Source organism: Lampetra planeri, chromosome 55 (assembly GCF_965212315.1).
Source record: "Lampetra planeri chromosome 55, kcLamPlan1.2.h2, whole genome shotgun sequence".
NCBI classification, from domain to species: domain Eukaryota; kingdom Metazoa; phylum Chordata; class Hyperoartia; order Petromyzontiformes; family Petromyzontidae; genus Lampetra; species Lampetra planeri.
Window position 1 is genome coordinate 116,653 of NC_136161.1, and position 26,547 is coordinate 143,199.

At 46.4% G+C, this 26,547-nt stretch overlaps 1 protein-coding gene across 1 annotated transcript; it reads right to left on the reverse strand.

The window, feature by feature from the left end:
* Window positions 1-3,171: 3,171 nt before the first annotated feature.
* Window positions 3,172-25,545, reverse strand: LOC144735424 (sulfotransferase 1 family member D1-like). The gene is made up of 8 exons (XM_078617825.1): window positions 25,351-25,545; window positions 18,661-18,814; window positions 14,325-14,459; window positions 13,185-13,282; window positions 8,912-9,038; window positions 7,733-7,827; window positions 5,032-5,212; window positions 3,172-4,326 (listed from the first exon to the last, which is right to left on the reverse strand). The coding sequence occupies exons 2-8, from the start codon at window positions 18,788-18,790 to the stop codon at window positions 4,211-4,213; spliced, it is 882 nt and encodes a 293-aa protein (XP_078473951.1). The 5' UTR covers window positions 18,791-18,814; window positions 25,351-25,545; the 3' UTR covers window positions 3,172-4,210.
* Window positions 25,546-26,547: the final 1,002 nt, after the last annotated feature.

Sequence of the window (26,547 nt, forward strand, 5' to 3'; positions counted from 1 at the left end):
CGAACTCGGGTTGTAGCGGGGTTTGTAACGTAGCGTAGCGCTAACCGCCGCACCACCGCTCCCCATTTCCACACTTTCACCACCACCATCATCACGTGACCTGCTATTCAGACTCAACTGGGATGAACCCATTCACACTGCAAGGGGTGGAGAGGTGGGGGGGGGGAGTTATAGATTTTAACTAACGTACTTTGATCCCGGGATCTCAGCGTTCTGACATCCACAGTGGGTGACCCGTTGGCTAGGAGATGTCAACTCCCTCGCCTGGTATACAGGAGGTCGTGGGTTCGATCTCGACCATGACGACGCCTGCTGTATATTTGGAGTTTGCGGGCCTCTCTCTCTTTTTTTTACGATCAGTGGAAACAAGAAGATGCTCGGTGTAGTCGGCACTTTGCTTCGTTCATCATTTTGTAATTTTTGTTTGATTTTGTTTTTTATAACTTTGCTTTATGTAAACCCCCACCTCTCGCTCACTCTCTCGCCCACTCTCTCGGTCACTCTCTCGCTCACTCTCTCTTTCTCTTCCCCGTGGTCGCGTAGATTTTGTTTTTCTGGTCCTGCGGTTTTTCGCTCCACATTCCGAATGAACATCACGGCGTTTAGACTATTTGGCTGCTTTACAATTCAACGCGATGATGATGATGATAAGCCCACGGCGTTGAGATGGCCAGGTAGCTTCTAAAACTAAGAGCAACTATATAGCTCAGCGGGTCCTTACCTGGTAGAATATAAAATAATTTAGTTCGGAGTGAACTCCAGTGCTCTTGCTTTAAAAGAATGAGGGTGGGCTGGTGTGCTGTGTAAAAGGTAGGAAGGGTTGAAGTGCCTGTGTGTATGTGTGTGTACGTGTGTGTGTGTCTGTATGTGTGTGTGTGTCTGTATGTGTGTATTTTATTTTACTTTTATTAATTTAAATTTTTTACCTACGTTACTTTACCGAAAAAACCTAAGAATATGTGTATGTATGTGTGTGTGTCTGTATGTGTGTATATGTGTGTGTATGTATGTGTGTATGTATGTGTGTGTATGTGTGTGTGTCTGTATGTGTGTGTATGTGTGTGTTAGTGCGTGTGTATGTGTGTGTATGTATATGTGTGTGTATGTGTATGTATGTGTGTAGGTGTGTGTGTGTAAGTGCGTGTGTCTTCATTGTCCAGCAAAAAACAACCCCCTACCTCCTCGGTGGTGCTGGACTGTGACGCCTCTCTCTCCCTCCTTCTTTCTCCCCCCTTCCTTTCCCTCTCCACCCCCTCTCTCCGCTCCCCCCTCTCTCCACACCCTCTCATCTCTCCCCCTCGCTCCCCTCCTCTGGTTGCACTCTCTCTCTCCCCTGACTACACCATCTCCCCCCCCCCTCTCTCTCTCCCCTCTATTTCTCCCCCTCTCTTATTTTTTTTCAGATCTTTCAACGTTGATTGCTTCCACAACGTTCCGTGGTTTTACACGAGGAGCCTCGGCCCCAGCAGGACGGCAGCACTTGTCGTAGTTAAGAAAAGAGAGCGAGAGAGCGACATAGAGTAGGTAGGAAGGGGGTAGAGGATATGGTGGTCTTCGAACCGATCCTCAGGAACACACAGACAAAGCTGCCATCCACCACCGCCACCCCCGGCATGGAGAGGCGCCTAGCCAATGCGCGGCTCATCAGGATTGGAGATCTGGTGGAGCCTGGAACACGGGGCCGGTGGCTCGGACCAGTAGACATGGCCGCAAAGACAGGGCTGCAGTCGCTCCGGATGGCTGCCCGGATCCTGGCCGAAGCCAAGGGGGCCTTCTCAGCGGCAGCGGGGAGATCGCCCCCCATCGGAGCGTGCCACTACCTGCCTGGGTATTTTGTAGCATCGGACACTCCACCCCCTCACCTCCTCGTTGATGATGGGGCAGTTGTGGAGAGGGTGGAGAGTTTTCCATACCTGGGCAGTGTGTTTGTGACAGCAGAGGTCTCACTCTGAATCAGTCAAGTGGCAATATCTTTTCATTGGGTGTGTAACATTGCATGGAATCTCCCTGTTCTGTTGCTCCACATGAAGCTTTGGGGCTTCTCAGCAATGTACATCGCCTCCCTTCCCTATGCTTGCGAAACGTGGAGCCCCCTATTGGAAATTCTTCGCTGGTAAGAAACATCTACGCTGGCCTGCCTAGGATTCATCCTGGGTTTAACCTTGCTGAATTGTGTGAGGAGCTCACAAATCCTTGAAAAATCTGGACAAAGTCACATCTGTGAGCTCCGGCTGGGAAGGCTGCGTTGGCTGAGTCATGTAGCCTGCACGCCCAGCTACCGCATGCCGACATAGCTTTTGTTCAGCCGGATAGAAGGGGCTAATCTGGTGCAGTGAGTGCTAGAAAGGAGATGGTGTGATGCGGTACAAGAGGATGTGGAGTTGAGTGGACTTCCCGATGACTGGTACCAGCAGTGTCAAGATCGGCCTCTGTGGAGGAGGCTCGTGAAAGACGCTACTGTGCAGTTGGAGGCAGTCGCCCTCCAGCAAGAATGGAGGGCGGAGGAGCGATGCTCACAACAAACGAAGCGCCGGGTGGCTAAAACACAGCAAGTTGGCACAGTAGGTCACACAGGTGGTGCATCTGCCAATCATCTCAGTCAGTCAACCCAAGGCACCTGGATCTGTCCTGCGACCTCCTGCCGGCAAGTGTTCGACACTTCACGTGGCCTTAACGTGGACATAGCCTGGCACGTGGGGAATGGCGGTTGTTGTTGAAGGTCGCACTCATTACACACAAAGTGCTTGCTACAAATGAACCACACCACCTTGCCGATCCTGTCAATGCGCATAAACCAACACGCAAACTCTGGTCTCCTCGCAGCAGTTGCAGTGTTTGGCTGGCTATCGAACAAAGGTGGTCAATGCAATTCGCGCTTTCAGATGCACTTCTGTGCCCATCTGCGATGCGATCGCAATCGAAATTTATACTTGATAGCGATTATTACCTTTATAGATATGAATTGTACGTTCCAATCTGTTGATCCGATTATGACAAATAAAGCTTCTTATCCGATGACGTCAGATTTCGTGACTTAATTTTACATGACCATGCGATGACTTGTCACTCAAACCACTTTTACGCTTCACCACCAGATAGTGAACTCGTGCTATCGGTGTATCGTGCCAACCAAAGTGAGAATAGTCCGATTGTGAGCACTGCACCATTGAGTTGAGTAAAGTCACATTTATTTCAATCTGATCTATCAGATACAACCATGCAAGATACAAATGAACAAAGTTCAGATCATACCCAGATGAATCAAGAGTGGATTAAAAAAAGACAACTCAGACTACTCACAGATTAAACCAGGTACAAACAAAATCAAAGAAAATCAAATCGATATAAAAATGCAAAAGTATAACCCAATTGGATCAAATTCAGATTGTCCAATTCAAAACTAGAGTTGCCACCTGTCCTGACTTTGCCAGGATCGTCTTCTAGTTGAGGTATCTGCCCACAGAAATCCGTAACTCTTCCCCGGGGAAGATCAACGTCACATACGGCAGATCACCAATCATTCGGCAGCTTTTGGTGGAAGGGGATTTCCAAACGCTGGATAATCACATCATGATATAAAATAGCAAATGTATGCACATTATTGCATAACATACAGATTTTAGTTATTTTGCATGTAAAATTTACTGTACCTTACCACTCCGATCTCGAAGACTGCATGGTGAGATGTACGTAGTACTATGCTCTTGTTTCAACAACATACATGTGTTTGACGATCGCCGGACTGGTACAGCCTTTGGAGCAATTTTACCGGTTTCTCCGCATTGGCCCCAAACCGCCAGATAATGTTGGAAACTGGATAATCGGGCGCCGGATAATCGATACTGTACTTTCGAGTCAATTGCATATTACTTATATTGTGCCTTTCAATAAAAGATATTTACGTGAATGTCTAACTTCTTATGGAATTGTGAGATTACCTTCTTTTTCCCTATGATGTCTCAATTTTTTGGTAACTCAGAGAGTGACAACCCTACTTTTTTATTACCTGGAGGTTTTCCTTTACTTAATAATTGTTTAAAATTGGATTCAGCTCTAAATGCCATTGTGGACATAATTATTGTACAGCGTTGTGGGATGCAATCAGCATGAATTACGCTATATATTACGTGAAATTAGTATTATTCTATCATAACTTTAACCCAAATCAGTCAATGGATACAGTCAGGAGCAGAGGGAGAGATGCGGGCCTTCAGGGCAGGCTGTCCCTCAGGCGCAGGTCAGTGGTGGCCATTTTCTCTTTGTAGTGCTGCTCAAAGGCCTCCAGCTGAGCAGCAGAGAAGTGATTCCTCCAGTCACCCACCTCCCCTGCAAAGACAAAACAAAGACACAGATGCCCCGTATAGCCATAATAAACGGTGAGGTAAGTGCTGTTAGGCACCTATGAAGACACACGAGGGCATGGGTGACCAGCACCACGCCCGACCGGCCTTTGTCTTCCTAGTGCCAATGTTTACGCATCGCACTAGGTACTCATTTAAGTCGACCTAGGGGAGGCCCAGGGCCAGTTCAGATAATCATCACCGATGTTGGCCGTGAGCCGGAACTTAACTCGTGTCGCCGGGGCACGGTGCTTCGTCATGGGGTTGTCTCAATGTGGTCACCATCAAAAACCGCCATTCATCACTAAGTTGGGTTACCGGCGATTGTGCAAGGCTTTGTGCACTTTAAGGCCACGTAAAATATTGAATGCCCGCTGGCAGGAGGTCATGGGACAGACCCATGTGCCATAGGTTGATTGATTGAGATTATTGGCAGATGTACCACCTTGCACCCTACTGTGCCAACTTGCTGTGTTTTAGCTGCCCGGTGTTTCGCTCGTTGTTATGAGCGTCAGACCTCTGCCCTCCATTGTTGCTGGAAGGCAACTTCCTCCAACTGCCCAGTAGCAACCTTCACGAGCCTCCTGCTCCACACCTCTGGTATTAAGATCATCCCCATCACTACTACCACCACCTTCATCATTGTTACCGTGTCTCCCGATTGAGCCTCAAAAAAGGTTGGGATCTTTACCCTTGCGCATGAAGGGCGACACGGAGTGGTCCATGAAGTCGGTGGGCACGGTGCTGTAGTTCGTCATGGGGTTGTCGCGCATCACGGGGAAGGAGGTGAGCTTCACCACATCACGCAGCTGCTGCTCGGACAGTGGCCGCTCCATGAAGTCGGCGATGCGGGACACCTCACGCATGGGGTCCTCAGCACACGCAAGGTGGGAAAGAGGGGTGCGGGAGCTTTATGCTTACGATCAGTAACGAGACTGTGGGATTTCGATTTAAAGCTTTCGTGACTGCAGGGATTCATCTTCTTGGTTATTTCGGTAAAGTCACGTAGAAGGGAAATAATAAAATAATAAAAATAAACAGTCTCCTCCGATAATAAAATAATAAAAATAAAACATAATAAAATTCAATTGTAAAAACATAATAAATTGTATTTTATTATGTTTTTTTTTATTATTTCCCTTCTACTTGACTTTACCGAAAGAACCAAGAAGAGACTGTGGGACTAAATAATTCGGGTCCCCAGGAATTTTATAAAGACACACAGCCTGCCCCAAAGTGTGCGATCTAAACGGCGTGGGTTTTTTGCTTTAAATTTTTATTTTTGTTTTAACTATCTACGTGACTTTACCGAAAGAACCAAGAAAATGAATTTCTGCAGTCACGAAAGTTTCAAGTCTACATAAATACAGGACTAAAGAAGGTCCTTGGAGACGTTCATTTTGTAGAAGTAGAAACTTTATTTCTATCGTAACGTATTTGCAGTTCCGAGTGTAACAACCGCCACACCTGTAATAACTACGACTCTCTGCAGTCCCGATGGTTTGTTCATGACCAGTCAGCGCCGATAGTTTCCACCAAATTGTTCACGAACAGTCTTCCCCGATGTTGTCCACCTTGGTTATCGATTATTCCCCGAGCAAGTGCTCCGACGCGGGCCTCGCTCCCCCATATATACTCGCTTGCCCCCCCCCTTATCGGACAGTCGCCCCCCCACTCTACTATACCACGCGTGTTCTTTATTGAATAATTACTACTGTGCATTTTGGCCATTTGTCTCTAGTTACAGTGAGGGAAAAAAGTATTTGATCCGCTGCTGATTTTGTACGTTTGCCCACTGACAAAGAAATGATCAGTCAATAATTTTAATGGTAGGTTTATTTGAAAATTGAGAGACAGAATTACAGCAACAAAATCCAGAAAAACGCATGTCAAAAATGTTATAAATTGATTTGTATTTTAATGAGGGAAATAAGTAATTGACCCCTCTGCAAAACATGACTTAGTACTTATTCTGTCTCTCACTGTTCAAATAAACCTACCATTAAAATTATAGTCTGATCATTTCTTTGTCAGTGGGCAAACGTACAAAATCAGCAGGGGATAAAATACTTTTTTCTCTCACTGGACTTGTTTGTCCCCGCCCCTATTGGACAGTGCCCCCACTCCCCCACTCTACTATAACACGTGTGTTCTTACACTATGAAACCTCCTTTACCAGTGGCAAAACATAGTAATAGGTTTTTACCCTTTCAACTGGTACAAAAACTGACACCTTTATACAAGGCATCATGTTTGCAATAACCACAACACAAGCAGTCAAAATGCAAACGAAAAGAAACAACTCTGATGATGATAATCATCAGTGCATATCATTATCATCATCAGAGTTGTTTCTTTTTGTTTGCATTTTGACTGCTTGTGTTGTGGTTATTGCAACCATGATGCCTTGCATAAAGTTGTCAGTTTTTGTACCAGTTGAAAGTGAGTTGATTGCCTTTTGGCTATCTGTTCCTATTTATATCAAGCCATGCCTTCTAGCACTTTCTCTGTACAGTCCCCAACACATGCATCAACGCATGCTTGTGATGTCAACCATGTTCGGCCCACGCAACAATTCCCTCTATCCCAGACCTCTGAATGTTTGTTGGATAATAATAACAAAATAATGAGATATGGTGGCATTGGCTAAGATGACCACTTTGCCTTGGTTCTGACTCAGGCCATGTCCACCAAACATCAATATTGTAAATGTCGTGGGTTTACTCTCCAACACACCTGTGTGCTGTGCTAGTAACTAGTTGGCACGTTTTGTTTAAGTGCCAAACCTTACTAATTAAGTGCCAAACCTTACTAATTGGCTGCTGTTGTGGAGTGACTCATGCAGCCAGCTATGGCTGCAGGGTTTTGGTAGTACATGTTGTGTATGTCATTTATTGTGAAAATTCCATCACAGTTCCTATGATCACTGTTTCATTGCTTTATTTTTGTGATTTCGAAAAGTTTACTGGTTTGGCCATGTTTGTTTGTTGTAGTACAGAGTTAGACTGATGGCCTTAATCTAAGATGTCTTGTGGTTGTTGTTGTTGTTGTTTTACTTGCATTCCACTGGGATTTTTGCACACAGCGTTGGTGTACGGTATTTTTTCTGCAATATTTTGCTGTCTTTTCTTGGATTGTCTGTTTGCACTTAGTCACATATTCACTTTAAGATGTTTTCTAGTTCATGTTTTGTTTTTTGTTTGTTGTGGTTGCACCCGATTCAAGAGCCGAATGGCTCACAGGGCTATACCTAATGAATGAACTTGAACTTAATGACACATTTATATCTATGTTATCTAACCCCAAAAAAACTCATAGATTCATATTTTTAAAAGTCGTTTTGAAGTCTGGGAGCCGTGGTACTTATGTCATAGACTGCTCTGCGACCTTACTTCCTTCATGTCCTCGAAGAAGAGGTAGAGAATCCGGTGTCGCTCCCTCATGTTCCACCACCCGGTCACATGATCATGCCACGAGCCCCAGCACACTGTGGGAAGGAGGAGGTGGAGCGCCCGTGTTGGCACGTTAAAAAGTCACGTCAGGGTGCAATAAATTGCATCCCCCTCGGTCAGGTGGCTGGTAAGGACTCTAAAGTATTTGACTTGTCCAGTAATCCCTGGGTTAACAGTGTGACATCCGTTAACGGTTTCTGCGGTCAACGTTTCGCCCTTCCTAAGGAACCCCAATGGTTTCGGCTTTCAATCCAAAGGATATGCTCACATGTCCTTTGGATTGCACTCTCATACTCACATGCCCTTTGGATTGCACCTTTTCGGTTGCACTCATGCCTTTGGATTGCACCACTCTACGATTTTACATTAACATGCTAATTTCTCACGTTATCATCACTAATCCCGCCCACTTTTTAATACCCTTGGGCTATACCCATTTTAAACCTTTTAAAACAGTATGCCTCAGCAGCAGACCATGCTTTCCCACCTGATGACGGACGCTTGTTTATACCTACATGACTTTACGAAAAGAACCACAGAGTATGGATTCCTGCAGTCACGATAGCTTCAAATCAAGAAAGTTACTCCAAGTTTACTCAGAACTGAATCTATCTGAAATGGTCTGGAAAATAGGTAAATTTCTAAATATCAATGTCCTGGTCACAAAAGCAAAGTTTTTGGGGAATAAAGCCATTTTTTGTACTTTTGAGGCATAAGCAATTAGGAAATAACACTTGCTCTCCAGGAACAATAAAAAAAAAAGTTAAACAGTGTTATCTGAACCAGTCTTGGGCCTCTCCTAGGTCGACTCAGCCACAAATGAGTAACTGGTGTGGTGTGTAAACATTGCCACTAATGAAACATTGGTGGTCGGGCGTGGTCCTGGCCACCCACCCATTCGTGTTCTGTGCCGGGCTTTATAGGTGCTGCTCGCTAACAGCACTTGCCCCAACAGTCTGTTAAGGCTACATTTTGAATCTTTGTACCTACATGTGTATGTGTGCGTGTTCATGGTGCAATTAAGTTGCAGGCCACGTGTAATGAATTCGGTTCCTCACTACCGGTATAGTAGTGGGGGACCAGCAGGGACTGTGGTTGCAATAACCCAGGTGCCTTCACCATTGCCGGTCATGAAACGATGCAGGTATTCCTCCCAGGTGCCGGGCTCCGGATGGTGCTTGTTCATTCGTGCGAAGTGGAAGGAGGATAGGGCGTTGTCCTTGGCATTACGTGCGACGTAGATCGCCTGGGGAGGAGATATCAAATATAGGAGTTGTGGAGAGTGACACAGGGAGACGCTAGACTAAAACTCCAATTTGTTTTTATCAGGCAAGGCCCCCCCCCTCCCCACCGAAAGATCGTAACCTCATCGTGGTGGCGGCGTTTGCGTGTTCCAATGACCCTCATAGCTACTTCGCCTGGAGTCTTGTACTTCTGGTAGTGTCTCGCTTGGCGAACATGTCTGGGGAGGGGGGAGGTTGCAGATAAATAGCTCTCCGAAAAAAAACCCTTTAAAATCGGTGAGAAATATACATATCTTGAGTACCTCACCGGACAAGGTATACATGGACAACCCTCTGGAACCAGGCCTGGCGATGGTGCTTGCCGGCAAGTGTCTGGTCGTGGCTAAGGGCGGAGCCAGCCACGCCTCAGAGAGAAATTGTGCTGTGACTGTTCCACCTGAAGACGGAAGCTTGTGTTGCCTCTGAAACGTCGTGATTTTTTATTTCTATTATTTCTTATATTATTTGTATTATTTATTATTTATTTTTTACCTACGTGACTTTACCGAAAAGACCTAAGAGTACGCCTCAGAGAATATAAGCCGGGTCCCGAGAGGGACCAGTGTTGTTGTTGTTCATCCTGGAAGAAACCTTCGCCTACGTTCTACGTTTTCCGTTCAACGAGTCTCCAACACGTGCACCTGGAACCGAGTTGTGGTCACGGTCCGTAGTAGCAAGTTACATTGCAATTAGTGTAGTTAGCCTGGTGGTCACCACCATTTTGTTTTTTCATTAAGGGGAAGTTACCCCGTGTGTTGAAGTTAAATAAATGTGTTGCCTCCAAGTATACATCTGCGACTCAGTTGAACTCACTACAGATGTAACAAATACAGGGGCATCTCCCTTAGTGTGGTAGGAAATATCCTGGCAAAGATTATTCAACATCACCTTGCCAGGCACGCTGAGGAGAGACTTGTGGAGCCCCAATGCGGTTTCAGACCAGGGAGGTCCTGCACAGATGCCATATTCTCTGTCCGTCTGCTACAGCAGAGGTGTAGGGAATTCCAACAAGGCCTACCTGGTCAAGGCCTATGATACCATCACCAGGACAGGCCTCTGGACCGTTAATGATTGCTTATAATAAATAAGGGTCTTCATAAATGTGGGCAGGCACGAGTGAAGCTACATGGCCAGGAGTCGGAGCCATTCCCTGTTTACCTTAGGGTGCAATAAGGATGTCCTCTGACTCCCACATTATTTAACATCATCTTTGACCACGTAGTTCGAGAATATTTCATGGCTACACCTGATGAATGTCTATCTGACAACAGTTATAATGGGAGGTTGATCGATGCCTGCGTGCGGTCTAGGGATGGCTCCCTATTGGTGAACTATGTTACGTATGTTGATGATCTGGTGATTGCTGTTCACTCAGAGGAGGAGTTGGAGGTACTCCTTTTGAACCTGGAGCATGCAACTAAAAAGTGGAACATTACCATCAGCCCAACCAAAACTAAGCACCTGCCTGGGTATTTTGTGCCATCAAACACTCCACCCCCTCAGCACCCCATTGGTGATGGAACAGTTGTGGAGAGAGTGAAGAGTTTCCCAAACCTGGAAATGTGTGCTAAAAGCCAGCTCTGGTTTGACAACAGGGTTCTCCCTCTGAATCAGTTGGGCGGCTTTATGTTTTAATCGGCTGTGTAATGCTGTGTGGAAGCTACCTGGTCTGTCATTCCACACGAAGCTTCAGGTCTTCTCGGCCACAATCATGCCCTCCCTTCCTATGCATGTGAAACGTGGACCCCTCTAATGGAACATCTGTGCCAGTTAAAACCATTCAGGCTTACAAATCCTTGAACAATCTGGACACATTCCAATCAGTGAGCTCCTCTGGCAGGCAAGGTTGTGTTGGCTCGGTCATGTAGGCCACATGGCCTGCTCCCACATGCCCAAGCAGCTTAGATGGGGCTAGACCAGCATGACAAGGGCTGGAGAAGAGATGAACTGCTGCGGTACTGGAGCATGTGGAGCTGAGTAGACTTGCAGAAGACTGGTACCAGCAGTGTCAAGATCCGCCTTTATGGAGCACTGACGTCAGCAGAGCGACGCTCACAACAACGAGCGGCCCATTGGGCCGGTAAAACGCTGCAAGTTAGTACAGTAGCGGGCACAGGTGGTGCATTTTCCAGTCATCTCAGTCAGTCAACCCATGGCACCTACTGGGTCTGTCCCGTGACCTCCGGTCAGCGAGCCTTTGACAAGTCACGTGGTCTCATAGTGCACCAGGTCTGGCACAGTCGCCGTGGTGACGTCACCGTGACTGAGTGGCGTTTGGCAGGTATTGGTGATGATGGTGATGATGATATTGGTGATGATGGTGTTGAAAGTGATGGCGGTGATGATGATGGTGTTGATGATGGTGGTTGTCACATGGTAGGAGGTTGTGGAAAATCCGTTTTCTGGGAGAAAGGAAGGAGAGATGGAACCACTTGCACGGAGTAATTAAAAAGTATAAAGATGTGCAGCAAGTTGGGCTATTTTGGAACAGGTGGAAGACTAGATTCCATCAAGGTGTTAATCACTATTGAGCGACCCAACCTAGCCCAGCTTCCTATAAATAGGGACCTCCCCTCCAGCCCCTACCACACAATAGTGGTGCAGAGTCAATGCAGGATGAGCCCAGACGCATGCATTTCTGACTCGGGCTCCAGCCAGCAGTGGAGAGAGGATCGGTCCAAGGAAACAGCCAAGCTTCAGGCAGTAAGAAGCAGCTCGGCAGTACTATGGACTGTGCCGTTAGAGCGCTGATCTGAAAAGAAGTGTCTTTTTTTATAATGCACCATAGTCTCTATTAGCATTCCCTGCGTGAATTTCAGTGGACGCCCGGTGGGGAGCAGAGACGGGTAAGGACATTCAGCAGAATGGGAGGGGAGAGAAGCGCAAGCAGGTTGCCTCTAGCGCCACCCTATGGTGGGAAGGAGCGAGCAGGTGCCTGGCTGGCAGAGGTCGCAAACGGGTTTTGATTCCTTACCCGTACCCGTACCCGGCCGCACCAGGGTCGCAAACGGGTACCCGTACCCGGCCGGGTACAGGTAGCCGTATCCTACCCGTACCCTACCCGAAATGAGTGACAAACGGTTACTCACCAGTGACTAACGGCCTACCCGTACCCGTACCCGGCCGCACCAGGGTCGCAAATGGCTACCCGTACCCGTACCTGGCCGGGTACGGGTAGCCGGGTATCGGGTAGGGTACGGGTATCGGGTACCCGGTTGCGACCTCTGCTGGCTGGCTTCCGCTCTGCTCTGGCGAAGGTGTCAGGCCTGTGGTGGCCCACGGACGCGCACCACATCCCTAACAGGAGTCGGGGTTGTGATAGGGTTTTACCCTTTCAACTGGTACAAAAACTGACACCTTTATACAAGGCATCATGTTTGCAATAACCACAACACAAGCAGTCAAAATGCAAACGAAAAGAAACAACTCTGATGATGATAATCATCAGTGCATATCATTATCATCATCAGAGTTGTTTCTTTTTGTTTGCATTTTGACTGCTTGTGTTGTGGTTATTGCAAACATGATGCCTTGTATAAAGGTGTCAATTTTTGTACCAGTTGAAAGGGTAAAAACCTATCACTATATTTTGCCACTGGTAAAGGAGGTCTCATAGTGAGGAGTCGGTGTTGCTTGTGAATGCAGCCCAAAGTGGGTAAATGCCATCTAAGACTTTAAGTGCCTTAAGGGTGTCTGAGTTTGGAAATGCGTAGGCTTAGGTGTGAGTGTCAGGATGAAGGGGTCCTCCTGAAAGACGTTGTGAGTGCACCACCCAGGTGAAAACTTGTAGGGTGGCTTGTCGAAAATTAAAGACAGACCAACCCTATTGTATCGCCTCAGGTGGATGGTCTCGATTTCTCTCGATAGACTCGAACCCACAATATACACGGACGTGACCTGGCTGACCAAAATATTATAGTGATGCCAATTAAGGTGAGCCTGCAAAGGCAAGCAAGAGACTAAGTGTGGTGGTGATGGTGGTGGTGATGGTGGTGATGGTGGTTGTGGTGATGGTGGTGGTGATGGTGGTGGTGATGGTGGTGATGGTGGTGGTGGTGATGGTGGTGATGGTGGTGGTGGTGATGGTGGTGATGGTGATGGTGGTCCACCTTGCAATCGTTGTCCCAAAATGAGGAAGGCACCAGCTGGTAGGGCAGGTGAGTCTTAATCGTGCGAGGAGACGGCAAATCATGCAGCACCTCCACTCCTGGAGATACACGTGACAAGGAACATCACAATCACAATCAGAATATTTAAACTAAACTTTTTTTACTTTGCCAGTTCTAAGGATATTTATTTCAAAGCGACCTGGTCATCATAGTTCAACAAAATGGCGAATTATCATCATCACGTGGAAATTCATAGCAGCAGCCAAATAACTCTAAACGCGTGATTTTCATTCTAAATGTGGAAAGGAAAAACTGGAGGACCCCTAGAAAAAACCTCGCGACTATGGCGAGAGAGAGAAAGAGACACATACTCCAAATATAAAGCAGACGTTTGGCTTGGAGTCGAACCTACGATCTCCTTTATACCAGGCGAGGTAGCTAAAATCTCCTAGCCAATGTGCCGATGAACTTCGCCACGGAATATGCATTCATAGTGGAGGAATCCAATGAGTTTTAAAGCTCTGTTTCAACGAATTGGCTTATATGGGATAATAAAAACTCCATATATAGAGCATGGCATTGTCAGGCTCGGGATCGAACCCACCAGCTCCTGTATACTTGGTGAGGTAGTTAAGATCTCCTAACCATCGTGGCGCCCAAGATCATTCCTCATCAATAACGACACATGTACGTGATCTAACCCAAAGGCACCATTATTATGAATCAGTCATTCTAATTTATTTTGGATGCAATCATTTTTTTCAAAAAGAGCTGCATTGCTCAGTGGGGCCTTACCTGGTAAAATAAAAAAAGGAAATAGTTTAGTTTTAGTACGGGTCTCTATGAGTATGGGTCTCTATGAGTCACTATGAGTATGGGCCTCGCAGTATGGGTCTCAGTATGGGACTGTGGGTGTCTGAGTGTTTCTCTATGAGATTGGGTATATGCGGATGAGTCTCTAAGCCTCTGTCAGTCTTTGAGTACTTTTTTTTATGAGTATGGGTATCTATGGGTCTCTACAAATATAGGTCTCTATGGGCCAGGTCACATCTGAAATAGAGATGCGTAGCTCAATGGGGGACTTACAACCTGGTAAAAGTAAAACATAAATAGTTGAGTTTAGTTCGCTGCTGCCATCACCCTTGCGAGGCGTCATGAAATTCAAGCCCGTCCACTCCATGAAGACGATCCTCTCGTACACAGGGCCGCGTTTGCAGTACTCCACGTCCACTCCACTCTGAATCAGATCCACGATCTCCTGGGTCCACGTGGTGCCTAAGAGAGTTAGAGGGGTGGGGGGAGAGGGGCCAAGATGAAGGTCGTGATGATTACACTGTGTAATACATTTTTAACATTTTGTTCCTGGGTAGTAAGTATTGCTTCATAATTGCTTATGCCTCAAAAGTACAGAAAATGGCTATTATTTCCCACAAACTTTGCTTTTGTTACCAGGACAGTGATATTTTGAAATTTACCTATTTTCAATGAGTAAACGGGCAAATGTGTCTTTTCGTTCACATGAAGTCAGAAAAAAACAACATATGAATCAAAATTAACATGTATGTATACTATTATTACTAAAGTAATACAAAAATTACTACAAAAGATTTAGACACCAAGGCGCACTACCACAGGCAGGACTGGCCACAGCGGACCAAGTTCTCTGTGGAGAGCAACAACATCAAGTGGGAGCCACTGGTGGACCCCCGGAAGGTGCTGATGCCACCACTGCACATCAAAATTGGACTTATGAAACAATTTGTCAGAGCTGTGTCGGCAGCCTAAGAGGGGTGGGGGGGTGGGCGAAGGGGTGGGGGCAAGAGGAAGGTGGTGATGATTATGAATCTGGTAGTTGTGGTGTTGATTATGATGGTAGAAGTGGTGGTAACGGTTGTGGTGATGAAGATGGTGGTCATGATAATTAGGAATGTGGTAGTAGTGGTGATGATGTAGTAGTGATTATGGTACTAGCAGTGATCGTGATGAATGTGCTGATGATGGTGGTGATGGTGGTGATGGTGGTGATGATGATTATGAATGTGGTAGTAGTGCTTTTGATGATTGAAGCAGTGTTGGTGATGAAGGTGGTGGTGGTGGTGGTGATGAAGATGCTGGTGATGAAGATGATGGTGGTGGTTACGATGATGAATGTGGTAGTCGTGGTGTTCTATGAATAGCTCCCAATTAGTTAACTATGTTCGATATGCTGATGATCTGGAGATTGCAGCTCACTAAGAGGAGGGGTTGGAGGTGCTGCTGTTCGAACTGGAACATGCCACTAAGAAGTAGGACATTACTATCAGCCCCACCGAAACTAAACACCTACCTGGGTATGTTTTGCGATCAAACACTCGACCGCCTCTGCTCCCGTTTGGTGATGGAGCACTTGTGGAAAAAGTGGAGATTTTTCCATTCCAGCTCATGACCAGCTCCAGTTTACATGCAGAGGTCTCAATCTGAATCAGTCAAGCGACATATTATCATCGGCTGCGTAAAACTGCACCTGGTCTGGCACCCACATGAAGGTTTGGGTCTTCTCGGCTATGGTCATGTGCTCCTTTCTCTATGCTTATGAAACGTAGACCTCCTACTGGGACATCTTTGCTGGTTATAAACATTTAGCATGGCCTGCCTACGATCCATCCTGAGTTTAACCAGGCTGGATTGTCTGAGGAGCTCACAAATCCTTGAAAGATCTGGACACAGTCTCATCGGTGAGCTCCTCCGGCAGGCAAGGCTGCGTTGGCTGGTCATGTATCCCGCATGCCCAGTCACCGCAAGCCTAACCAACCTTTTTTCAGCCGGAGAGAGGAGGCTAAACGGGCGCGGCACGGGCTAGAGAAAAGATGGAGTGATGTGGTACAGCAGGACGTGGAGCTGAGTGGACTTGCCGATGACTGGTACCAGCGGTGTCAAGATCGGCTTCTGTGGAGGATGCTCGTCAAGGACGCTACTGGGCAGCTGGAGGCAGTCGTCAACAACGGAGGGCGGAAGAGCGACGCTCGCAACAACGAGCGGAGCGCCGGGTGGCTAAAGGACAACAAGTTGGCACAGTAGGGGGCACAGGCGGTGCATCAGCCAGACGTATCAATCAGTCGACTAAGGCAACTGGGTCTGCCCCGTGACCTCCTGCCAGCGGGCACTGACACTTCACGTGGTTCTAGATTTGAAGCTTTCGTGACTGCAATGATTCATATTCTTAGGTTTTTTCGGTAAAGTCACGTAGGTAAAAAACATTAAAAAGTAAAATAAAATAAAATAAAAATCACGACGTTTCGGAGGCAACACAAGCTTCCGTCTTCAGGTGGTACCGTCATAGCCACGACAGCTGTATCAAGTAAATGAGAGATTGCAGGAGTTACCACTGCGTTTATATAATGGTTGGAGAAGGTGGTGGTGCAAGGGCCGCATACTTATTATTAATATGGTAAGGTGAGGCTTGAGACTAAGAACAGACTGCCTAACAAAGGCTGAGCCTTTGTTATGGAGAGGTGCGGTTTGTGACTCAACCTGTAACAGGGAGACCACCACTAAACATGGTAAAACAGTAATGGTTGTCTGTCAAATAAGATTGGCAAATAAGTGTAGTTAAATCTTTTTTGCATGGTTAATCACATCTTTCCAATGATTACTCAGTTTGTAACCGTCATCACGGTTGAAATTATGTCTGTGTTTGTATATTTGTATGGCTTCGTGTACAAACCTTTGATGGTAGCCAGGAGGTTTGCAGAGAACCTTGGTCTCGGAAAATACAATTTCATGAGAGCCCACCGAGTTGTAGCAATGATCGGCAACGGCCGAAGAATCAGTTCTGCACAAGTCAGATCTGAAACACGGCAGAACTGATTCTTCGGCCGTTGCCGATCATTGCTACAACTCGGTGGGCTCTCATGAAATTGTATTTTCCGAGACCAAGGTTCTCTGCAAACCTCCTGGCTACCATCAAAGGTTTGTACACGAAGCCATACAAATATACAAACACAGACATAATTTCAACCGTGATGACGGTTACAAACTGAGTAATCATTGGAAAGATGTGATTAACCATGCAAAAAAGATTTAACTACACTTATTTGCCAATCTTATTTGACAGACAACCATTACTGTTTTACCATGTTTAGTGGTGGTCTCCCTGTTACAGGTTGAGTCACAAACCGCACCTCTCCATAACAAAGGCTCAGCCTTTGTTAGGCAGTCTGTTCTTAGTCTCAAGCCTCACCTTACCATATTAATAATAAGTATGCGGCCCTTGCACCACCACCTTCTCCAACCATTATATAAACGCAGTGGTAACTCCTGCAATCTCTCATTTACTTGATACAGCTGTCGTGGCTATGACGGTACCACCTGAAGACGGAAGCTTGTGTTGCCTCCGAAACGTCGTGATATTTATTTTATTTTACTTTTTAATGTTTTTTACCTACCTGACTTTACCGAAAAAACCTAAGAATACTTCACGTGGTCTCAAAGTGCACATAGCCTGGCACAAGCGTCGTGGTGACGTCACCGCCACTTCGTGGCGAATGGCGGTTGTTGGTGATGGTCGTGGTTAGGATTATTATGAATGTCGTAGTGGTGATAATGGTGAATGGTGGTAGCAGTGGTCGTGATGAAGATGGTCGTGGTGATGAAAGTGGTGGTGTTGATGATGATTACACTATGTAACACTATTTTGGTCCCTGGGTAGTAAGGGTTAATTAGTAATTGCTTATGCCTAAAAAGTGTAGAAAATAGTTATTATTCCACACAAATTTAGCTTTTGTGACCAGATTTATAAGTGAGTAGCTTTTCGAGATTGTTCCTCCCCACAGAAAACTCGGTTCGCTGTGGTAGTGCACCTTGGTGTCTAAATCTTTTGTAGTAATTTTTGCATTACTTTAGTATAAATACAAGTTAATCTTGATTCATTTGTTGATTTTTTCTGACGTCATGTGAACGACAAGACACAAATTAGCCCGTTTTCTCATTTAAAATATGTAATTTGCAAAATATCACTGTCCTGGTCACTAAAAAAAACGTTTGTGGGGAATAATAGCCATTTTCTGTACTTTTGAGGCATATACAATTAGGAAATAACACTTACTACTCAGGAATAAACATTTTTTTGTTACACAGTGTTATGAATGTGGTATTTGTGATGATGATGGTGGTGGTCGTGATGAAGGTGATGGTGATGATGTTGAAGGTGGTGGCGATTGTAATGATGACCGTATTAAGGTTGTAGTGGTCGTGATTATAATAATAATTGTGGTAATTTTTATGATGATTGTGATGATTGTGATGATTACGAAGGTGGTGATTGTGGTGGCGGTGGCAGTGTTGGTTGTGATGATGATGAAGGTGGTGGTGATTATGAGTATCGTTTTAAGATAGTGGTGGTGGTGATTATAATAATGATAATCGTGGTAATTTTGATGATGGAGATGATGATGATGTATGTCATCGCGATTGTGGTGATGATTCTGTTAATACTCACCCGCCTTGGGGTAAGTTGATATCAAGAGGTCTCCGGGCCTAGCTTTAAACGACTCCACCAGGCTCCAGTCCCTCGCTATGAAGTCCAGCATGGAGACTCCATGCACCGGCTCTAGTTTGGGCCTCTCCATCCCTGCAACACAGCAAGTAGGGTGCTGGGAGAGATGGGAGCAGATGAGGAGGAAAGAAAGCCGTTGGTTGAGTCGTCTGCCCAGATATTGATCCGGAGGACTTCGTTGGGGGACAGCACAGGAAACCTGGGTTCGAGTCAGAGTTTCGTTTACATTGGTGCTCATCAGTGATATTCTGCCATGCTACACACTGCCAATGAAAGCCCCTTGTGCTGCACACAGTCCTCAACTTACGAACACCCAACTTACAAACACCTGCACTTACGTACCAGCTTTCTTTTATTATATGTTTTACATTCACTTACAACGCGCACTTCCAGTTGAAATCTGGGCATGCTTGCCTGCACACTTGTTGAGTGTGTTTGTGTGAAGGTGAGTGTGTGCCCAGCCACCGCATGCCGAAACAGCTTTTGTTCGGCTGGATCGAGGGGGCTGAACGGGCGCGGCACGGGCTAGAGAAGAGATGGAGTGATGTGGTACAGGAGGACATGGAGCTGAGTGGACTTGCCGATGACCGGTACCAGTGGTGTCAAGATCGGCCTCTGTGGAGGAGGCTCGTGAAGGACGCTACTGGGCAGTTGGAGGCAGTCGCCCTCCAACAACAACGGAGGGCGGAGGAGCGACGCTCACAACAACGAGCGGAGCGCCGGGTGGCTAAAGCACAGCAAGTTGGTACAGTAGGGGGCACAGGTGGTGCATCAGCCAGTCATCTCGGTCATCTCGGTCAGTCGACCCGTGGCACCTGCTGGGTCTGCCCGTGACCTCCTGCCAGCGGGCATTCGACACTTCACGTGGCCTCAAGGTGCACATGGCCTGGCACAAGCGTCGTGGTGACGTCACCGCCACTTAGTAGCGAATGGCGGTTGTTGTTGTATGGGGGAGTGGTAGTGCAGCGGTTCAATTTATGCTCATGGTCAAAACTAATGACAGTCATCTTAAGCGGTCCTGGTGCCTCCACCTCAAATGATTAAATGGTGCGGTGTGCAAAAAAAATCTCAACTGGGGAGACAACAGCGGCCGTACGTGGTGCTGGCCACAAGCCTCCTCACGTGCTGTTACCGCCATTTCCCACGCGCGCGAATCAGCAGCAGCGAGGTCGTCTCTTCGTGGCTCCAACATGCCGACCTCTATCACCGGCTATCCCAGCTCCATCTCAGCAGCCAGTGCTGCCGCAGTGGCCAACAAGCTGGCATGACGGTTGCCACGCGATCGGCGCGCTTTCTCAGATGATAGCGGTGGTGCGAGTACGGGATCCTCGCGCTTATCCGCTGGCCGATCTCCCCTGCACTCAACCCCTGGGGCTGTCTGAGGAATCACCTTTTCATCGTCCTCCTCCATCAGAAGACGCCCTGGTGAGTTGTCTTCGTCTTGTAAACATTTTACCTACGCTAAGGCGGTAGCTTTGCTATTATTTTTCACTTCTGAAGCCAGATATAGTGGTTTCCACGGAGGCACACACTTGAACTTGGAGGATATATGTTTATTACTACACCCCAACAGGGTACTACATAGCACATAACGATATAGGTGGTAACTACCACAGTTAACTCAGACCCCAACGGGATAACTACTCATCGGAGTCAGGTCCGTAAAGTACTGCCTGACTCACGATGCCAAACATGATGACTGAAAACTGAAGGGCGAGGAGACGTAGCACCAAGGGTTGTTTCCTGAAGACAGCCCGAATTGGCTCTCGGGACCTCCCTTATATGCCCCTTAGCGTAGCCCGGCTCCACCCCTGGCCACGCCCCCTTCTGGATCCTTCTAGAAGGCTCTGGGCCACATGTCACATGTCCCTCTCGCTACCCTCACATGGTCACGTGCCCTTTCAGGTTCACCCAGACTGTCACGTCTTCACTTGCCCTCTCTCTGACCGTCACCAGAGAGAGACTCAACAATGCAAAGTTCCACCCTTTCCTCAGTAGCTGGCGCTAGATGCCGTAGTGGCTCAATATATGCCACTACAGATATGTCAATGTCAACACGGAGGAAGACGTCGGACGATGAAGACGGCGGGGAGGTGATTCCCCAGACAGCCCTGGGGACCGGGAGCCCGGAGACAATTCTCGTGGAAGTGCTCCCTGCGGTGCAGCGTGAAAAAAACTGTACCTCGACGCTGCGGTCGCCGAGAGGGGGACACTGGATCAGGAGCATGTGCCTCACGGACCTGTTGTCTGCCGCGGCGGCGCTTGTGGCTTAAATCGAAATGGAGAAGCCGGATGAAGAAGCGCCAGGGCAAGAGAGATGTGAAGACAGTCCCGCCGCCGCCGCCATTTCGCGAGCGCGGGAAGCGACGGAGCCGCAGCCCGCGCGGGTGGTCGCCATTTTGTCGGCGGGGCGGGAAAACGCTCCCGCCAAATTTGACAGCCCGCCAACTTCACGCTCCGAGGTGCCCACCCTGAGGAAGAAGCTGCACTTCGTGAGGGAGTTCACGGCCACTGGGAGTGATTGGGCGACCTTCCAAAGGCAAGTCGTGGCACATCACACACCCGGTCTACATAGTCACTTCAGGAATCTCCATCGCAGACCATGTCGGGTTCGCGAGTTGCTGGGGATAATGATGTCGCGGCGCGTGAGATGCAGGGTTTTGAGGGTGCCGGTTGGCCGTGGTGTCGGGGGCAGGGGACAGCGCTGGCGCATCAGGTTGTAGCAGCGGCAGTGGGATCGTCCACTGTTGTAGGGACGATGCAAGGTGTTGAAGTCCGGGAACTGATAGATACCGGCACATCCGCCGCCCTGATCTTTGAGTTGATTTATAGGTCGTTGCCACCGAAGTTGGCCTGTTTGGGATCTGTTGATAGTTCTTGTGTCGCCGTTAATGGCGGGTGTTTTGATATTGTTGGCCAAATTTAAGCGGTGGTCCGGATTGGTGATATTGAGTTGACGGGACCAGTGTTGGTTCAAAGTCACTGCCTGTGCCTTGTCTGTTGGGGACTCATTTTTTAAGAAAATGTCCCTTAAAATACTAATTAACCAGGGTTGTTTTGAACTGCCATCGGGGCATCGGTTGGCGTTTTTGTTGGCCCTGACTCGGTTGCGTATGGCGAATGCTACGGTGTGGTGTTAAGTGTAGAATAAACGTTGTTGCCTCTTAATAGTGTCTCTGAAATGATTCACTACACTAGTAAAGCACACTGGTGTGTTGGAGAGCCAAGCCACAACATTTACAATCTGAGTACGACGTTTCGCCAGTAATTACAACTGGCTTCATCAGGCGACAGTCAGATTTGTGGAGAAGTCCACCTGTTTCGTTCCTTATATAGAGGCATAGATGTGATGATCACACTTCTGCGCTCTTGCGCAAATTTGGGGGGGGGGAATTAATGAGCCAATGTACATTATGCATTTGCATTATGAGAACTTTTTGATCCTGTCCTTCCTATACATTATGTGTATTAAAATAGCCGTACCAACGGTAATCCCTATTGAAGTATGGTGGCCTTTATAGGAATGCATTTATACGATGTATTATTTGATGATTCGCTTCCACATAGCACTGAGTCTGTAGCTATCCGAATGGTTTAAATTATTTTTATTTATTTCAATTATGATATTGGTCGCAAAAGCCTACGTGTTAAACTGACTCACCTCTATGGGGAGGATACTTTTCTTCAAACTAGAAAGTAGGAGAAACTTCAAATTAAGCGGATGAAGTTGTTGTCTTCACTGGTGTTCCTCAAAAGATGCAGAGATTCAAAGGTAATACCACACGCAGTTAAATAAACTCATCAAATTGTCACTTAAAGATAATCAAATACTACATGAAGCTAGTGAATTGTTGCTAAAAGAGAGAATACAGCACAATATAAGTGAATTAAGTTACATTTCGAAATCACTAATGTCCTTACACGTAAAAATTAGTAAGAGTGTCTACAGATTACTGAAATATAATTGACACAATGACACAGCAATCAGCTGATATGAACATGACTAACGTTGAATTATCCAGCGATATGGTTTCAGTCCTGTCTAAAGGTCTTAACTTTGCTGTTGCCCCACGTACAATCCCTGTCGATGAGATAATTGCTGAAGTGAAATTAGCAGTTAGACATCTCCCCCATAATCAAGCTGAGATGACTAGGCATGAGGTTGCCAAAAAATTTGAGAACAGAAAATTGCCAAAAACAAATATTAACTTCAATGAAGCAAAAGCCTTAAGATAATTGAGAGCAAATAAAGATATCCAAATTATTGCTGCTGATAATGGCCGATCGACTGTTGTGATGATAATAAAATCAAAGATTTACTCGATCAAGGTACCTATCTTAAAATTAAACGAGACCCAACCAGCACCTTGGAACGTAAAACAACGGCAATCATTAATTCCCAAGGAAGAGCAATACCTTATCAAACCAAGGGCATCAAAACCACCAAGACTTTATGGGCTACCAAAAATTAACAAACCTGATGTCGTATAGTGCAATAGGCTCTGCCACATACAAATTTTCACAATACGTAATGAAACAAATACAGCCCTACATCGGTAGGACCTCTTCGTTCATCAAGAACTCTAAACATCTCTTAAATATAATTAAAGATATTAAGCTTAACCCTAATGATATTCTCTTAAGTTTTTATGTGACTTCTCTGTTCACGAGGGTTCCGGGCAACGAGTCAATTAAATTACTCGACGCTCTGGTAACGAACAAAGGTTTGGCCAGAGATATCCCAAGACGAGCTGAACACTGTCTAAAGAACACCTGCTTCTTGTGGAAAGGTGACTTCTATAAACAAAAGGAAGGAGCAGCAATGGGCTCTCCATTGTCTCCAGTGATAGCGAATTTGTACATGGAAGATTTTGAAACAAACGCAATAGCTTCAAGCACACTATAACCCTCTGATTTGTTTAGATATGTGGATGACACATTGGTGGCCTGGCCACACGGCAAAGATACACTTAAATAATTTCGAAATCATCTCAACTCGCAAAACCCATCCATCCAGTTCACCATGGAAGTGGAAGCTGACAGAACTCTACCATTTCTGGATATTCTGCTCGGACGGGATAGAAATGGTAAAAAAACACAGTGCTTCCCGAAAGAAAACACATACTTACACCTATCTGAATGCAGTCACACCATCACCCCGCACAGAAATCTTCTCTTATCAAGACGCTCATTCATCGAGCTAAGAAAGTGTCAGATGGTGACAGTCTGAGAAATGAAATTAAACATGTTAAAGAAGCACTGCAAATGCACGGTTACAATGATGCACACATCAACAGGGCATTGAATGTCAAAACCAAATCAAATAACACGAGCATTGAAACTGCCCAAGTAATTAAAACGATCAAAATACCGTACATTGCGGGAGTGACTGATAAACTAGCCAGATGTTTGGAAAAACAAAATATCCGAATAAAATACAGAAATAAATACCTGGTACAAAGATGTATTACCGAAGCTATGAACAGAAGGTGCGTACAGGATTAACTTCAATTCTATGTTGGGCGAACAGGACGAATGATCAGCACGACACTAAAATAACATCAGAGAAATATTAAATACTCCCAAATACAACTGTCAGAACATGCGTGCCAACAAGGACATTCAATTGATTTTGATAACGTTAAAGTTCTGTGCAAAACTAGCTACTACTGGCCAAAATAATTAGAAAATGTATCGCAATTGAAGGAATTTTTTTTTTAACCGTTCGGATAGCTACCGACTTAGTGCTCTGTGGAAGCTAATCATTAAATAATACATTGGTTAAATGCATGCCTATACAGGCCACCATACTTCAATAGGGATTACCGTTGGTACGGCTATTTTAATACACACACTGGGCAGGAAGGACAAGATCGCATAATTTACGTTGCATAATTTACGTTGACTCATTAACCCCCCCCCCTCCCCACTTTGCACAAGAGTGCAGAAGTAGTGGTCACCACATCTACGCCTCTATATAAGGAACTAATCAGGTGGACTTCTCCACAAATCTGGCTGTCACCTGAGGAAGCTAGTTGTAATTACTGGCGAAACGTCGTACTGAGATTGTAAATGTTGTGGCTTGGCTCTCCAACACACCGGTGTGCTGTACTGGTGACGAATTGGCACGTTCTGTTTACTTGACAATCCTTACTAGTGGGCTGTGTCGGGATGTTGACAAGTTATAACGACACATTTATATATTTACGCGATCTAACCCCCAAAAACACTCTATTATGCATGATATTGGTCATGAAAGCAGACGTGTAAAACTTTATGGTTCTCTGTGCGAGTCTGTGTGTCTCTGTGTGAGTCTATGGTTATCTGTGCGATTCTGTGGGTCTCTGTGTGAGTCATGGGTCTCTGTGGTGAGTCGATGCGTCTCTGTGTGAGTCTGTGGGTCTCTGTGTGAGTCTGTGGGTCTCTGTGGTGAGACAATGGGTCTCTGTGAGTCTATGGGTATCTTTATGAGTCCAAACGTATGAACCACCGGACACGGATGAACACATGAACACTTTTGAGCATTTGAATGCAGATGAACACCTGGACACGCATGAACCACCTAAACCCGGATGAACAATTGACACGGATGAACACCCGACACGCATGAACATCTGAACAAGAATGAACCACCTTAACGCAGACGACGAACCAACCCCCACGCTTGAGATCCCACAGCCTCCGACTTGCGGCTCAACGGTGGCGCGATGCGATGCCAAACTCCCCCTGACGCCGGCAAACTGAGAGCCCAGAGCGGATGGGGACCTCGCCTACGCGACACAGGCCACGGTGCCTCACAGCTCAGGGGTTGTGTGGGGCTGTGGGTGAACTCCCGTTTGAATTGCTGCTTAAGAATCAGAGTGGAAGGTGCAGGCGGTGTGGGGTGGCTGTGACTTCGCGCTGTGCTGACTGAGTACACTGCGTCCCCACTCAGACCCACTCTGACCCACTCACACACAAAGGCAGAGATCCCCCGTATAGCCTGCAACAGGCCGTTGGGGTAAGTGCTGTTAGCGAGGATCACCTTTACTTCTAGATTTGAAGCCTTTCGTGACTGCAAGGATTCATATTCTTAGGTTTTTTCGGTAAAGTCACGTAGGTAAAATTACAATTAAAATTAATAAAAGTAAAATAATAAAATAAAATAAAAAATAATTTTATTTTATTTGTATATTATTTTACTTTTATTAATTTTCATTTTTTACCTACGTGACTTTACCAAAAAAACCTAAGAATATGAATCACCTTTACTGATACACAAAAGCGAAGATCTCCATATAGCCTTCAATAGACAGTTGCGGAAAGTGATGTTAGTAACGAGAAGAAGCACCTATGAAAATCGGCATTGTGGCACACGAAGGGGTGGGTGGTCAGCAACCACGCCCGGCCGCCTTTGTCTCCCCAGTAGTGATGTTTACTACACAGCACGCCAGTTACTCATTTGAGGCTGAGTAGACCTAGGGGAGGAGGTGTTAGTGGCCCTGAGTGGGAATCGAACTCGAATTGTAGTGGGGTTTGTAACGCAGCGTAGCGCTAACCGCTGCACCACCGCTCCCCATTTCCACACTTTTCAACACCACCATCACGTGACCTGCTATTCAGAGACTCAACTTGGATGAACCCATTCACACTGCGAGGGGTATAGAGATGGGGGGGGGGTTATCGATTTTAACAACCCTACATTGAACCCAGAATCTCGGCGCTGACTACTAAGTGGGTGACCCGGTGGCTAGGAGACGTTAACTACCTCGCCTGGTTTACAGCAAGTTGTGGGTTTCAATCACGACCTTGATATCGCGGTGGCTAGGAGACGTTAACTACTGCGCCTGG

Bases quoted from the DNA above. Each gene is read 5' to 3' on its own strand.
- LOC144735424 (XM_078617825.1), bottom strand. From the start codon at position 18,790: ATGGAGAGGCCCAAACTAGAGCCGGTGCATGGAGTCTCCATGCTGGAC. The intron at 14,460-18,660 runs GTGAGTATTAAC...TAACTCTCTTAG, and splicing joins ATCAACTTACCCCAAGGCGG to GCACCACGTGGACCCAGGAG. The intron at 13,283-14,324 runs GTGATGGCAGCA...GTGTATCTCCAG, and splicing joins TTTCATGACGCCTCGCAAGG to GAGTGGAGGTGCTGCATGAT.